Source organism: Triturus cristatus, chromosome 7 (assembly GCF_964204655.1).
Source record: "Triturus cristatus chromosome 7, aTriCri1.1, whole genome shotgun sequence".
Classification (NCBI taxonomy): Eukaryota; Metazoa; Chordata; class Amphibia; order Caudata; family Salamandridae; genus Triturus; species Triturus cristatus.
Window position 1 is genome coordinate 10364371 of NC_140590.1, and position 16652 is coordinate 10381022.

General features: G+C 48.3%; 1 protein-coding gene across 1 annotated transcript in view; it reads left to right on the top strand.

Moving 5' to 3' along the window:
- LOC146808683 (poliovirus receptor homolog) overlaps positions 1-16652 on the top strand; it is a 282605-nt gene that overhangs the window by 208620 nt on the left and 57333 nt on the right. Inside the window, exon 4 of the mRNA XM_085615481.1 lies at positions 12073-12209. Within this exon, the coding sequence (XP_085471607.1) occupies positions 12073-12209 (137 nt within the window). The remainder of the gene's footprint in view (positions 1-12072; positions 12210-16652) is intronic.

Here is a 16652-nt window from a genome sequence, read left to right on the forward strand (position 1 = left end):
GTGTCAATAGGAAACCCCCAAACTTCAGAGGTATAACCAACCTCCTGGATGCACCAGGCTTGGGGTCTCTACTCTCTGAGTAAAGGAGTCCATCATCCCAATAAACTTTATGAGTGGCACTAGCATTCCCAGCAGCCTCATCAGCAGCTTGCTCTCTGAGGGTTTCAAGAGAGGGGCAGGTTTTCTGCTCCTGGCTCAGATCAGACCTGGAAGGGCCCCCTGTCCCCAAGAACTCAACCTGGTCAGGTTCAAGCTCCTCTGAGACAGTTACTTCTTCAGGCTCAAGATCATCTCCCTGAGGAGACTGATCAGCACTCTGAGTCAGGGGGAAGGCTCTTCGTTAACCCTACTGCTCCTCCTCTTGTGAGGCACCTGGTCCATTATTGCAGAATCCAGGGCCTGTCCAGATTTAGACATGTTAGCCTGTGACCTGGTCACAGCAAAGACATGTGCAGGGATCCCTAACATTTCTGCATGTGTCCTGAGCTCCACTTCAGCCCAAGCTGAAGTCTCTAGATCATTGCCAAGCAAGCACTGTACTGGTAGGTCTGCACTTACCACAACCTTCTTAAGGACAGTTACCCCTCCCCAGGAGAAGTTAACAACTGCCAGAGAATGGCCTGTTCTGACATTGCTAGCATTGGTCACTTGGTACATTTCACCAAGTATAATCTGCCCAGGATCCACAAGATCTTTTGCCACCATAGTGACACTTGCTCCTGTGTCCCTGAATGCCCAAGCTTCTGCTCCATTAATTAAAGGCTGCTGTCTGTATTTGCCCAGGGTACTGGGGCTCAAAAAGGGGGACATATCCATGCCTCCATCACTGACAAGCACAGCCTGAGTTGGTACTCTGACTAGGCCAGAGTCCATCTCAGAATTCAGGGTCAACCCTACTACACCCTTATTCTGTGTATTCCCACCACCAAGTGTAACAGCACTAGGGGGAGAATGTGTCTTAGGGGCATTGGTAGGGGCTGAAGTATTTTCTTTGGCCTTGGTGCAATCACTAGACCAGTGAGGTTTCTGTTTACAGATTTTGCACCAAGGTTTCTTTTGGCCTTTACCCTTTCCTGACTGTGAATCCCCACCTGAAGAAGTTTTTTGGGGCCCCTGAGAAGACTTCTGGTCTTTACCCTTGACCCCACCCTTGTCAGAGATTTTGGAATCTTGCTTCTTTGGTCACCACCTTGGTTCTGTACCTTCTGCCTCACCCTGGTTCTGACCCATTTGTCTGCCTTCTTTCCCAATTCTTGGGGAGAGGTCAGATCAGAGTCTACCAGGTACTGGTGCAACAGCTGATTTTGACAGCTATTAAGAATCTGCTCCCTCATTATCAGATTGTACAATCCTTTGAAGTCACACACTTTATTGCCCAATAACCAACCTTCCAGAGCCTTAGCAGCACAGTCAACAAAGTCAACCCAGTCTTGATTTTGTGCTTTTTGGGTGTCTCTGAACTTTAACCTATATTGTTCAGTGGTTAGGCCAAACCCATCTATCAGTGCACTTTTCAAGACTTTGTAATCATCAGCATCCTCTTCTCTTACAGTGAGGAGCTTGTCTCTACCTTTGTCTGCAAAGGAGAGCCATAAGATTGCTGCCCACTGACTTTGAGGGACTTTCTGTACTTTACAGGCCCTCTCCAATGGAAGTTATCCATTTGTGGATGTCATCCCCACTCTGGTAGGGAGGGACAATCTTACTTAGGTTTCTATGCTCATAAGACCTCCCCCTATCTCTAGGAAAATTGCTGCCACCAAGGGACTCTAGTCCCTCCTTTTTACTAGCTCTGTAGAGCTCCAGGGCTTCCCTATCTAAGGGCATCTGCTGCTTTCTGAGGTTGAACTTGTCTTGCTCATACTTCAGCAGTCTCTCTCTCCTCTCCTGGGAGGTTTCCCTCCCTCTGTGAGAAGAAACAGAGGTTCCTATAGAGGAGTTAGACTGGATAGATCCCCTTGACAGAGATCTATCCCTTCTAGCCCTGTTGTCAGGTCTACCTGGAGGAATAAAGGCAGGAACATTATTGTCATCCTCCTAATCCTCATCCAGGAGATCTGGGTTCACCAGAGTCTGGTCGTTGTCACCAGTCTGGTCAGCATTAGAGGTAGGGTCAGGGAAGATCCATCCCTAGACCCACCCTCAGGTGCTGCCCCACCCACACTGTCTACATCATCAGGCCCACTAGGCCCTGTGATATCATCCAGCTTAACCCCTTCGCCGCGGCACGAATTTCGCCGCGGCGCTGAGGGGGTTTGGGGTCAGTGCGGCACCGCCATGCTTGTGACGGAACCACTCCGTCATGAGTCACGGGCGAGCTGTGCTCATGACGGAGTGGTTCCGTCACGACTCCGCCCACTTGCATTGTTCGCCCGCACAGGCGGGGAATCAGTGCCGCGTGGGCGGAGCGGCCGCCAACGGCTGCAGCATGACGGAACCACTCCGTCATGAGCACACGGCGCCCGTGGCTCATGACGGAGTGGTTCCGTCATGAGCAGGGAAGGGGTTAAGTATCCTTATGAGATGCTGGGTGGATGGACTTTTGCCTGTCTTCAGCTTCCTTATGGATCATAAGGCCCTAAGCTGAGCAAAGGAGAGATCCTCATATTTATAGGGAAGGAGCTCACTGGTGCCTGGTAGGGACCCACTGGTTCCTGGCTGGTTAGACATTACTAATGTGGTGTGGTGTATTGCACTACCTACACTAGTGTGGCCTACTAAACTCCCTTGAGTTGTAGAAAGGGTGTGCTATCCCTTAACACACAACTCTAAGTTCAGTAGAACTTACTGTAGCTAAACTTGATATTATATGTACCTTAGGTACCTTTAGTGGTTTTCAGTTGATCAATTCAATTGAGATTGTCTGGTAAAACAATAGCAAGCTGGAATTCCACACGCTGCACACCAATGTGAGAAGGTGGCCTGATATATGCTGTCCACTAATTCTAGTGGGCAACTTGTATCAGTCCAAACAACCCCTTATGGTGATAGGTTAAAGACAACCTTTATTGAAAGCTATCCTAGTGGTAGCTATAGAGAGCAGCCTTCAGGCTAAGTCTTGAAGGAATGTAAAGCAGCTTATTTTACCAGTCTATAATCTCTTGAATGATCAAATGAAAGGACAACCACACCAGGTATATATTCAAAATATATGTATTTAAGATAAAACACACCCCTCTGATCGCTTTGTGAGACTGGAGTTCGAAGTACTTAGTTTACAAGTCAACAATTATCAATAATAGCACAAATACACGTTTGGGCCCTAGGGGCGTACCAAACCATATACCAAAAAAGTGGTATAAGAACCACGATTGGAATACACACTAGGCCTAAAGCCTGTAGAATCGCTGGGACCCCAAGGAACCACCCAAGGTAGTGACACAGGGGACCCACGGGGACTGTACGCAGTGTGTAAACACAACCGCTGTTTCCCGTTATCTTCTATGGGCAATGTCGCGGTTGGAAATTTAAAGATTAGGGACACTTCTAATCGAGTCAGGACCAAACCCTTTTGGACTTAAGAAGTTCTAGGGCTAGCACCCACGGGAGCACTGGAGTACTCGAGTTACCTCACCCAGGGAAGCCGGGTGCATAGGTGTCTTTTGGTGTCGGGTCGCGTCGTCGAATTCAATGGGAGCCTGCAAAGAACTGCTGCTGCCGTGAAGAGGAGAAGTGTACGGAGAGATCCAAGCCTGGATCTAGGATGGAAGGAACCTGAAAGCAGAGGGGACAGAGTTTGTGTCACTTGCCAGTGACCAAGGGCAGGATGGACCAATGCCCACAGATGTCGGGTGCTTCAGGTGAGTTGATGGGTGTCTTGATTCTTCAGTCACGAGGTCCAGGAGGTGTCGACGAAGTCCACGAGCCGGATTCGAGCTGTCCCACGAAATCTGTCGAGTGCTGCGGTGTCGGCGACCAGAATGGACCCAACAAGCCTTGGCAACGGCAAGTCACTGGAATTCAAAGAAAGGACTGTGGTACAGACCAGCATGGTCTGAGGGACTCACCCAGCGAGGGTAAGTCATGGCACGTCTGGAGCAACCAGGAAAGCCCAATCAGAAAAGAAGTTGCCTTCGTGGGGACCTGCTAGCCATCGGACTAGTGATCGCGAAGGAGCCTCGAGCGGTCACACTTGAAGCTGGCCCACGGGTCTCTCGTGGAGTGGAGGCCAACAATCTTCGGTGCAGGAGGACCAGGAAGATAGTGTTGCTGCAAAAGTTCACTGGTCCATGGGTCATGGTTCCACGTCACCCACGATAGCCACGGGCCTCAGCTTTGCTGTGGACTCAGGGTAGCCTCGGGGAAGTCTGGAAATCCAAATCTGGTGATGCAAAGACTTCGGCATCCGGCGGGAGCTTCAGCGATGCAGACCGGTCAGTTGCTTCTTTGGGGCCTGCCATGCAGGGGAGTCACTCCTTGACCCCAAGGGAGATTTCTTCAGTCTTCTAGTCAGGATAGAACGTCGAAAGTCCAGGATATATGTTGCAGAGTTACGTCCAGGGTAATCTAAAGTCCTAGGGACTGGATTCCTATACTTATAGTAAGTTTAGGGGATGGACTAACTCTAAGGCCCCACCTATTGTGAGCCAGGAAAGAGAGATGGTTACACCCATTTCCTTTGTCCAGTTTCATGCCAGAGCAGGGGCAGGTAGCCCCTGCAACCGGTTTGAACTGGGCTATGCACAGGGACAGCAAACGTGCCCCCAGTGCAGGACTTCAAAGCACCAGAGAGTGCTCCCGTCCAGCCCCAATACACATCTGCCTGTCTGGGGAGGCGGTGACACCTCCCTTCGACAGGAAACCTATTGTCCAGGCCTTCCCTGCCGGAGTTTCTGTCAGCAGCAGGAGGCCAGACCCGTGTCTGTGGCAGAGGCATCCATTTTGTGATGCCAGGGCTCAGGAAAGTCCTACCGGGTTTGACCAGAGTGAACATGTATTTCCCTCTAGAAGGGTGGAATGCTACCCCCGATGCCAGAATTGGCGGGGGGGGGGGGTAGTATTCCAAAGCGTTTGACACCAAACACGACATGTTTTGATGCAGCCATCCCAAAGTTAGCATTTACCGCGAGGTTATAATGCACTTAAGAGTATATGGTATGTCTGTATCACAGAACAGCCATAAGGAAGTATTTCCGAAAGCTGCAGAAGGGCTCAGCTCATGCTTGGGCACCCTCTCACACAAAACCAAGCACCGTGCCTTCAGGTTTGTCAAAGCCTGCTATAGGAATGGCTTATAGGTTTATATGTGTCTGCATATATGTGGATATAGGTAGCCTATACCACTGTAAGGGGTGCAAGCACACCCTTACCCAGGCTGCAGTAACAGACCTGTGGTGCCATTTTGGAGTGCTTTCCAGGGGTGGCATAATACATGCTTCAGCCCCTGGTAGGCCTCTGAGGTACCTATGCCCTAGGTACGTAGTATACCATATACTAGGGGCTTATAAGTCACTCCAGAATCCAATTAGATATGTACCTAATGTACATGAAAACCATTTTAGAGAGGAAGCAGCTAGGCTGGGGTCCTGATTAGCAGGGCCACAGCCAGACTAAGGTCGAAAAACTGTGAAACACCAGCAAAAAGTGGGGGTACCCCTGTGAAGCAGATCCTACTCTCCTACACAACACATCCCACAGTGAGCAGAAGTCCTGCAGTCGTCAGTGAAAGAACACCACAGCCCATGGTGAATACACGTCCCATTAGAAAAACAGCACAGCCCACTGTGAGAACAAGTCCTGCAGTCAGTAACAGAACAGCGCAGCTCACAGTGAGCGCAAGTCCTGAACCTAGTGAAGAACAGCACAGCCCACTGGAAGCACAAGTGCTGCAGTCAGTGAAAGAACAGCGCAGCCCACGGTGAACACACGTCCTGCAGTCAGCGACAGAACAGTGCAGCCCACGGTGAACACACGTCCTGCAGTCAGCGACAGAACAGCACAACCCACGGGGAGCACAAGTCTTGCAGTCAGTGAAAGAACAACACAGCCTCGGGGTGGCTAATGCTAAAATTACAGGAAATGTAGGACACTTTGCGTTTTCTCTCAATGATAGTCTATGGAAGCTAATCACATGACTGAAACTGAAATAAGCTTATGAGAGTAGGAGAGTGCAGCTGGTGTGGGAGGGGCCTAGTCCCTGGGGGATGTAAAGTGGTAAGACGTGCCGTAAGGAGCCCAAAGATGGGCGGCGTGGAGCACCCAGGGCGCACGCGGAGGTAGCGTAGGGGTGTCATATGTACAGCTCTGGCCCCTCTTGCACTTTTAAGCAACCAGTGAATATATCACCCTGAGTCAAACAGAGTGATCACCCCCCACCCAGAGGAGGAGCTCATAAGTCTCTGTGGGAAGCCCTGGCGTTCAAAGTTCAGGCCTAGAGTGGCCATGGAGTGGTGGTCGCGAAGCCACCATGACTCAAACAACTCAGTCCAGCACTGGTTGTCATGTTGTGTGGCAAAGTAGCATTACCTGCTGGTGTGGGACAACATTACCTACTGGTGTGGAGCAGCATTACCTGCTAGTGCAGAGCAGCATTACCTGCTGGTGAGGGGCAGCATTACCTGATGGTGCGGAGCAGCATTACCTGCTGGTGTGGAGCAGCATTACCTGCTGGTGTGGAGCAGCATTACCTGCTGGTGCAGGGCAGCATTACCTGCTGGTGTGGAGCAGCATTACCTGCTGGTGTGGAGCAGCATTACCTACTGGTGCGGAGCAGCATTACCTGCTGGTGCGGGGCAGCATTACCTGCTGGTGTGGGGCAGCATTACCTGCTGGTGTTGGTGGCGTACAGCAGGGCTAGCTGTGGTTGTGCTGTGCGCAAGACCAGCATTACCTGCTTATGTGGAGCTGCATTACCTGCTGGTGTGGAGCTGCATTACCTGCTGGTGTGGGGCACCATCAGTTCATGACCCCTGGGGGAGGAAAGTATGGTTACTTGACAGGTGCAAGTGATGGCTAGCAGGATGGCTAACAGGGGGGAGGGGGGGGCAGGCATCAGTGCCAGCTCACGGTCCTTTCCAACCCCAAGCTCGGACGTTTCCTCAAACTCGCTGCCTTTTATCTGACCCCTACCTGTGCCCCAGAGGCTGGACACCTAGGAGGGGTGAGTGTCGGAGGAGCTCATCAACCCATCAGATGGCAACTAAGGCCAGATCTCTATGAGAAAGGACCCCTCTGGGGGTATGTACAAGGAGCCGGCACCACTGCTGCATCACTGTTTTTGGCACTGCGGCGGCGCAGAGTGTAATCCCATATACATGAGGTAATGCAAAGCCACTTTGCCTGCCTTTTCATGGCCTCGTAGATATGGAGGAAAGCAACGCACCACAAGTTTCAGCGCTCCCTTACTCTATATCAAAGGGACGTTCCATGGGCGTTGCAGTGGGTGGTCCAACACAACACCAATGGATTTTGACGCGTTACCATTTTTACAAGGGCTTTTAAATCTGTGAAATCCTATGCCTCCCCAAGGGTGGCGCAGTGGTTTTTTGTGTGAGGAAAAGTGTCCCCTTCCCAGACAAAAGAAACCTGATTTCAATGCAGACACCCTTGCGCTATGGTGCGAGGGTGCCTGCTTTGGGGCATGGCAGTCAATTGTGCGCCAGCACAAAGGAGATGACAGGGATGTGTTGTATTGCTGAAAATACAATGCACCCTGAACTTTCTTTACTGCGCAGCGCAGCAGGCTGGTTTGTGGCGTCGTGCTCATCAACTCCTTGTAAATATGCCGCAACATGTCCTGGGGAGAATGGCGCAGCCAACAGCTCTAGGTGGGAGTCAGCCTCAAACATGCCCTACTGTGCAAAAATGTATGGCCTCGTTTACAAACGGCCTGCGCCGCCGTTGCATGACTTTGACATTCCGGTGGTGCGAGCCTCTCAATCATATCTCTGAGGCAACGCAAAGCCACTCTCCAGCTTCATAGCTAAGGGGGCATATTTACAAGGAGTGAGCACCACCGCAGCAGCAGCGGCGCAATCAGTGCGCCACACTGTTCCAGATTTACAAACTGACGTATGGGGCCCAATACGTCAGTTTGTAGAGGCCTGCGTCACATTATACCTGCGCCAGGTATAATGTATGCATGGTAGGCATATCCGCGCTAAAAGCCACGTAGAACTGACACAGTGAATCGTTCCACTGCTTCACTCTATGACTTGACTGCGTCAACATCCCTCTGCCTTCTTAAAGCAGGCGTAAGGACTGACGCGCAGCTTTTAACATGGGACTCGCCTCTGTTCTGACGCATTGCTGGAGATGCGTCAGTCTTATGAACAACTCCAGCAACGCGTCACTTAAGTGCCAAAAGATGAGTCAGTATTTCTGATGGATCCGTGAATCCTTGTGCCATAGAGCACTGTATTGTAAATACAGCACATCTATGGCGTTGTTAGGGCACTTGAGTACGGCGCACATAATGTGATGCATCGATGCTGATGCCCCAAAGTATGAGACAAAGCAGCGCAAACGCGGCAGTGCCTTACTCTGCATCACGGAGGCGTTTCATGGGTTCCCACGCAGTGCCCATGGATTCTGCCGCTGCCCCAGATTTACTTAGTCACTTAAACCTGGGGCAGCGCCAAAGCCTTACGCCTCCCAGAGCAGGTGTAGAGAGGAGAAATCTTTTCATTTCTCCTCGTTTTCCCTCTTTGCATGTGTGCGGCATTCTGCAGTCATAAAACAATGAAAAAGCCTCTGTGGATTGTTTTTGTGCAGGAAGGTGTCAATCCTGCTAACAGCGGAGGAACCAGGGTGCCCCCTTGGGACTCGGCTGCACATTGTGCGCCAGCGCTGGGCGAAGGAACAGGAATGAATCGTATCTTGCACATATGGTGCATCCCTGCCCTTTTAAATTGGGATAGGGCAGCGTAGAAGAAAGACTTCTGGCGCTGCCCTTTGCCAACTCATTGTAAATGTGGCCCATAGGATGCGGTTGCATGGCACTGCCTGGGGCCAAAACATGCATTTAAATAAATCTCTCATGTGAGGTCCCGAGCCTTACAGCAACATCTTTCCTTACTGTCACCAGCTAGGAAACCCAGTGTGTCATTTATGAGGAATTGGCATGGGGCAGCGGGCACGTCTTCTTTCTGCGCCCCTCTATGCCAATGTGAGAGGGCAGGAATGCACCACATTTATGAAACATAGAGCATTCCGGTCCTTCCCCCGGTGCGTTTGCATCTTAGGCACCCTGGCACCATGGATTGTTTAACTTCCTCAGTTGCTTTTTGGGAGGGTCTGGCAGCTCCCTACAAACAATGTAACTTTGTTTTTGTTATACTTTTATTTTTGTTAAATACTTTTTCTTGAGAAGTAAAAGATAGTCAGCAGTACAGTAGTGAAGCAAATATAACAAGTTAAAACATAGTACAAAGTTAATAATCTCATTTCAACAAGGAACCTCTTAAAAAACAAAGAGAAGTGAATTATAACTTTAGTACTGAGAAAAGCAAAATGATCCAAAAAAAACTATTTTTGTTTTGTACGTTTTTTACAAAAGGAAGAGGGAGGGAAGAAGAGACTCGAAAGAAGAAACAGAGGAGGGTAAGAGATGGAGAAGGAATAGAAAGAAAAGCAAACGTTTTAGGAAAGTGAAGATAGAAAAGTGGTGAAAGGTAACCGAAGTAAATCAGATTGAATTTTTTGAGATAACGAAGAAGATGAGACAAAAGATATTCTGTGTTCATGACAAATAAGCTTCCGCCAAACCCAAAAACATGGTCTTGAGGCATCTTTCCAACGAGTTAGGATAACTTTGACAGCAAGAGCAATAAATAGGTCAAATTAAACAGGTTTTGTAGACAAATGATCAAAATTAGTAGCTTAAGTGCCCCAAAAAATATATTGGAATAATGCATGAAAAAAAAAACATTTTGACCATATGGCTTTCCGAAAACCAATCATATTGGGACAGTAATGAATAGATGAGTCGAAGGACTGTCAGAGGAGAGACATGGCCAGCATAAGGGAGAGAGAGAGGGGTCAAGTATATGAAGGAGCGAGGGGGTCAGGACAGCCCGACTGTAAACAAAGAATAAAGATTGGATGATACTGGCCGCTTTAGAGGGGCCGCGCCTGACCCCATGGATGGATGGACAACGACGGAGAAGGATCTGTCAGCCATAAAAGCTCCATAGAGGGTTTATTCCTGGTAGGGCTGGGGGAATACAGAGACTTATATAGGAAGGAAGCTCGGTGGGGGGAGGAACCATTATCAATATTATATGCCAGTCATGGGGGCAAATGTAGCAACATCAGAAGTGACATCATTGTTCAGTAGAAAGGGTTGAAGGTCAGGAAATAGCTGGTTATATTGTTGGCAGCAGGGATCACAAAGGCCATATTTCTCCTGCAACTGTGGAAAGGGTAGAGAGACCAAACGATACACAGTGAAAATACCCAAACTTTTTTTTATTTTAAGTCAGAGCTTGAGTGTTTCGGTAGAGGTGAAAAGACACATGGGAGGGAGTTATTTTTGGATTTGATTTTCCCTCCCGTAGCCAGGAAATTATATGTTCAATTTAGAATGGGTACCCTACCACTTAGGTCCTTTACTTGGGAGGGAGTTATTTTTGGATTTGATTTTCCCTCCCGTAGCCAGGAAATTATATGTTCAATTTAGAATGGGTACCCTACCACTTAGGTCCTTTACTTGAGAGGGAGTTATTTTTGGATTTGATTTTCCCTCCCGTAGCCAGGAAATTATATGTTCAATTTAGAATGGGTACCCTACCACTTAGGTCCTTTACTTCTAGATGGGACACCAACAAAAGTATCTCATGCCCTGCATGTGGCTACAAATTGGAGGATGAAATTCATATGTTCTTTGTCTGTCCAGCGTACCTTACCCATAGGAAACGTTGGGTAAAATCAATTTGCAGGAACCTTGGTTTTAGAGACTGCGTTAATGCCCTGCGAGTTTTAAAATATGACACCCATCCCCCTATTGTGTTCGCAGTTTCACGTTTTCTTAATGCTGTATGGTTTCAGCGTAGGAAATTTTCCACCAACTTTTAATAATGTGAATATTTTTAATCTGATTATTTTATTCTGTTTTGGTGGTTAAAATGTGATCTGCTTTTGACATATAAATTGTTGTATTGTATTCTTGCTTTTATGGCTTTTGTGGCCGAAATAAAGTTTTTTTGAATGAATGAATGAATGAAAAGACATCCAGGATGGGACCGTGTAAATGGAAACGGGACAGTGTCCGAAATACAGAAGGGGGGTGAGAAGTGGTTCTTGAGAATGAAATCCATAGAAATCTACAGGTTTGTGCTCAATAACCTCTAAGTGGCGCATTCTCGAACCCTGAAGTCCAAATCGGTCCCCCCCCAAGTGGAACTGTCCAGGCACTGCAGTTAATATCTACCCCAAACACCAGGTAAAACTTTCCAGACCCTGTAGTAAATGTCTACCCCAATCCCCCCCCCATTGGCACTGTCCAGTCACAGCAGTAAATATCTTCCCCAAACCCCAGTGGAACTCTCCAGGCACTGCAGTAAACATCTACCCCCAACCCCACCCCCCATGGAACAGTCCAGCCACTGCAGTAAATATGTACCCCAACACCCCTCCGGTGAAACTATCCAGATGCAGCAGTCAATATGAACCACAAATACCCAGCCGAACAGTCCAGGCACTGCTGTGAGTAGCTACCCCTTTCCCTCAGTGGACCTGTCCAGGCACTGCAGTAAATATCTACCCCAAACCCCTGCGGAACTGTCCAGGCACTGCAGTAAATAGCTACCCCTTTCCCCATCGGAACTGTCCAGGCACTGCAGTTAATAGCTACCCCTTTCCCCTGGTGGAACAGTCCAGGCACTGCAGTGAATAGCTACCCCTATCCCCCAGTGGAACTGTCCAGGCACTGCAGTTAATAGCTACCCCTTTCCCCTGGTGGAACAGTCCAGGCACTGCAGTGAATAGCTACCCCTATCCCCCAGTGGAACTGGCCAGGCTGTCTAACCGGTCCCCACACTCCCTCAAGGGACTGCAGCGCCCTCTAGTCTCTGAGTGAATTAATTTCTTTTGAGCCACAGACAGAAGGTGATGTCGTCTACTTTTCCTCCACAGCGCCTTCGTTCCGTAGGACACCCGTCTGGGCGCCCATGGTGTCAGTCTGGGTGTGCGTGGGGCTCCTGGCAACCATGGCGTTTCTCGGCTTCACCATCATGTACTCCCAGTGTCCGAGGACCAAGGCCTCCGCACCTGTAAGTACCAGCCCGAAGAGAGCACCACGGGGCAGGAGCCTCCATCTTTACCTCAGTGGTGGGAGGGGGGAAGTGGGGGGTGCACACACAACAATCCCGAAAACAATCTTACTCGTTTATTTGTTTCTCCCAATAATGAACAAATGCATAACCGATGTTGAATTACCGTTGTCTTGTAATGGTAGAAATGTTCAGTATTGCTACTAACACACATCTGTAATATTGCCACAGGTGTTTGTAATGCAGTAATGCTGTATACGGTAATGCTGTCGATGATTCCTTCGCAGTGTCGGTAAATGACCCAGTCTTTAACCTCAAGTGTGCCGAGCCTCAGAACTAGTGCACTGCGTGGGACAGTGGGTGCTCAGGTGGGGCGGAGGTTGGTCCCGCCCAAGAATCAATGCAGAATCCTGTTCTACAGAAAGTTTCAGGAATGTAAACCCCGGCTCAGCCCGCGGCAGCCATGGCTCAGAGCGGGAAGCCTCAGGTAAGGAAGAGGGCGCAAAATATTTAGCAGAACCAAAAGCAATTGAAAAGTCCAAGCACAACCCAATCAAAATGCCACAATCTATTTCTACAAATCATGCAAAATATAATAAGAAAACCAGAACAACAAATATTAAAAATCAATTTAGAGGAACCAGAGATATGAATTTTTAAAGTTTAGAGGAAAAAGAAAGCCAAGAAAAAGAAAAGCACTAATCAGAAGTCAGCGATTGCAGTTGACTGGGACCTAGGTGCGAATTCAGGCTAACCGCGATGGAGCGGAGTGCGGCTACAGCAGGCGGGTCATCCCGGTCAAAGTTTGTCCCTTCTTTTTTTATGGGAGTCAGAATCCTCCAGTAGGGGAAGGGTAAAGGCTGTACCGGAAGAGTTCAACTGTGCTGTACTTTCCTGGCACTTCGCTAATTCCTCTATCGTGGCTTCACTCTGTATCTCCTTTACACTCTCAACTGTATCCTCACACATAGCAATTTTAGGAACCCATCTAGCTGGACCTGCAACAAACATTCTTTTCATTTTACTCCTAGTGGTGTCCTTAGCTACCTGATCCGCAAATGCGTTCCCTCTACCCACATCATCAGTGATCTTTCTGTGGGCACTACACTTGATTATTGCCAATTTCTTAGGAAGAGTTAGCACAGATAATGATTGCAATATAAGGTGTTCATGCTGGATTTTAGTGCCATGAGAAGTAAGGAACCCTTTTTCTGCCCACAATCGACTGAAATGATGAGCCACCCCAAATGCATATTGACTACCTGTATAGACATTGACCACCAGCCCTTCACTCAATTCACAAGCTCGGATAAGGGCAAAAAGTTCATCTGCTTGAGACGACTGATAGGGGACCCATGATGTTTCTACCACCGTCCGCAATGTAGTGATAGCAAAAGCTGAAGTGGTGATGCCATCTGGTAATTTGAAACAGTCATTGACATAGTTTTCCATGAGTGTCAGATAAAGGAACATTAGTCAGGTCTACCCTCCCCTTCGTCTCTTGTTCCATCTGGAAAATACAGTCTTGTTTGTCGACCGCATCATTCTCAGAAGGGATGGGTAGTAACGTGGCTGGATTCACAGTGGCACATCTTTTGATTGTAATATGCTTAGCAAAGATTGTCAATTCAAAATCAGTATGATGTGCACTGGTGAGGTGCTGTGTCTTTGTCTTATTCAAAAGTGTATCCACAGCATGAGGTACCATGACTGAGAGGTCTGTATCGAGTATGAGTCCAGCCGATTGCCTGATTGAAGTGGCCACAGCCGCGACTGCTCTCAGACAACTCGGAAGGGCCCTAGCAACAGTGTCAAGCACAGCGGAAAAATTACCACAAGGTCTCTGTCTATACCCACATTTCTGGGTCAGGACGGTAAGTGCACAGCCAGCCATCTCATGCATACAAAGCACAAACGGTTTCATATAGTTAGGTGTGCCAAGCACTGAAGCCGAGCAAAGCGCAGTTTTTAATTGCTCAAAAGATTGCTTACATTCTGGTGTCCAAGGCAAAGGCTCCTGCACTGCTTTCATTGTTAATGCAAGCAAAGCCTTGATTAGTAAAGAATAATTTGCGATCCACTGGCGACAGTAGGAAGTAATACCTATAAAAGCACGCCAATCTTTTGGAGTTTTTGGAATGGGCATTTTAACAATGGTACTAATGCGCTCAGGAGTCAACTTCCTACCCTCCTTTGACAGAAGGTCACCTAAATAGGTGACCACCTGTTGACTATACTGAAACTTCGAAAGAGATACCTTATGGCCACGATGTGCCAAATGCAACAGCAATTTCACCGTACTATCCCCGACAACCTTGTTCCGTATCAGAAGCGATCAACAGATCATCAACATACGGCACCAATACATTACCTGGGGAAAGTGGGAGTGAATCTGACTCTTTAAGGCCTGACTGTAAATACTAGGACTCTCCGTATAGCTCTGAGGGGTGCAGCAGTATCAAAAGCTCCTACCGGCCAGTGTAAATCCAAACAATTATCTACTATCTGGATGGATAGGAATCCTAAAAAAAGCATTTTTCAAGTCAATAACAGAGAAGAACTTAGCAGTGGATGGAATCATTGTCAAAAGTGTAGTAATATCAGGAACCACCAGGAATTGCGGAGCCACTATTTTATTGACCTCATCAGTAGCATCAGAAGAACCCGAGGGTGCCCTTTCAAGGACCGGGAGAATAGGAATATTACAGATGTTGCCAGTAGTTTCCTCAGCCACTTTCTTATGTATTAAATCCTGAATAATCTGCAATACTTTATACCGAGGAACACGAGGCAAAATGGCATTGGGGCATATCCTCAAGAACGTGTGATAACCATTGCAAAAGTTACTTAACGCAACCTACAACATCGCAGTCCATCGCGGGAGTTTTACGCCGTGTTAACCAGGTATTCAAAACACGGAGGTACCATGCGATAGCCACCAGATTACGTGTCAACTGACGGCGTTAAAATCAACGCCACGTCAAAAAAATGCAAAACACGAACGCCAAAAAAGCTGCGATGAGGCTAAGCGCGATACAAAAAGCTGAGAAAAACAGCCACAGGCCTGTAAATCCCACGCGTCTGGCGGGAAAATGCAACCGAAAAACAGAGTAAACAAACCGTGAGATGTCAACCTGCAAGCACAACCCCAGAGCTTTAATGCAGAACAAATGACCATTGTCCAAATCAAATAGGCAGTCCCCCACAAACAGTCACAATGCACATAGACATGCATTCAGTATGTAACCTGCACCAATCCGAAAACAAACATGGTACACACTGTGAATCCGCTTCCCCCCCTCACATTGCAGAGGGACAAACAACACCCCCTGCACACGGACATCCATGTACATGACCAGACAAGAATGAAAGCACGGACTGTTAGAAATGGGGGTCTCTAGTTGGCAATGGCTGGCCACTGTCCAAGTAGGGACCCTTCTTCCTAAGTCAGAGTAAGCGGGCTACACCCTTTGATAACCCTGCTCAACCCTGTGGTAACGTAGCACGAGCAGCTAGGCTTATCTCAGAGGCAGTGTGTGAAGCATTTATGACCATGCACAGTAACACAGTGAAGAACACTACAAAGGGACACCATACAAGTAGTTATAAAAAATAAGTATCTTTATATATAGACTTAACACAAGACCAATAACAGTAAAGAGCCACAGTACTAGAAAATAGGGTTACTCTTAAAATGCTGCAAAAATAGTTCAAAGTGTCCAAAGAGGAGTTCAGTTCAAAGCAGTGGTCTCTGTGACCCTTTTACTCACAAACTACCTGGATTCTGTAGCAAAGCAACCAAAATGTCGCTAAGGAGTTGTGATTTTCCTCACGCGTGACCAGCGATGCGTTGAATCCTTGCCGCAAGGGAGGATGATGCGCTGATCTGTGTGCAGGACAAAGCGACAAACTTCTCCACGCTAAGCCTGGCGATGCCGGCGATTTCCCACTCCAGTCCATTGGAGTCATCAGTCATGAAATCCTTGCCGCGAAGGGAGGATGATGCGCCGAGCCTGTTGCGTGTGCAATCTTGTTGCGATGAAAAGAAATGGCGCCCCGCGAGGGAGCGACGATCCTGATGCAATGCGATGAAAATGGCGAACACTCAGCATCCGCGCTGCAATGTCGTGAAGCGATGAACTCGATGCGCTGATCTTTGGTTAGCGAGCACTTGGAGGCCCGCAAACATGTGATAATCTTCGGGCTAGCGAGCATTTAGCAGACCGCAAACAGGTGATGCGATGATCTTTGGTTAGCGAGCACTCAGCGGCAGCAGCGTGATGATTTTCCTTACACTCTTCAGCTGCAGCGGCTCGCTAACAGGCGTTAGCGACGATTTTCAGCACTCTCTTCTTCACAGTAGAACTAGAGGCCCAGGAAATCACAGGAGACTCACCTGCAGATAGAAATCCTCGCTGGGAGGAAACAGGAGGCTGGTGGTGG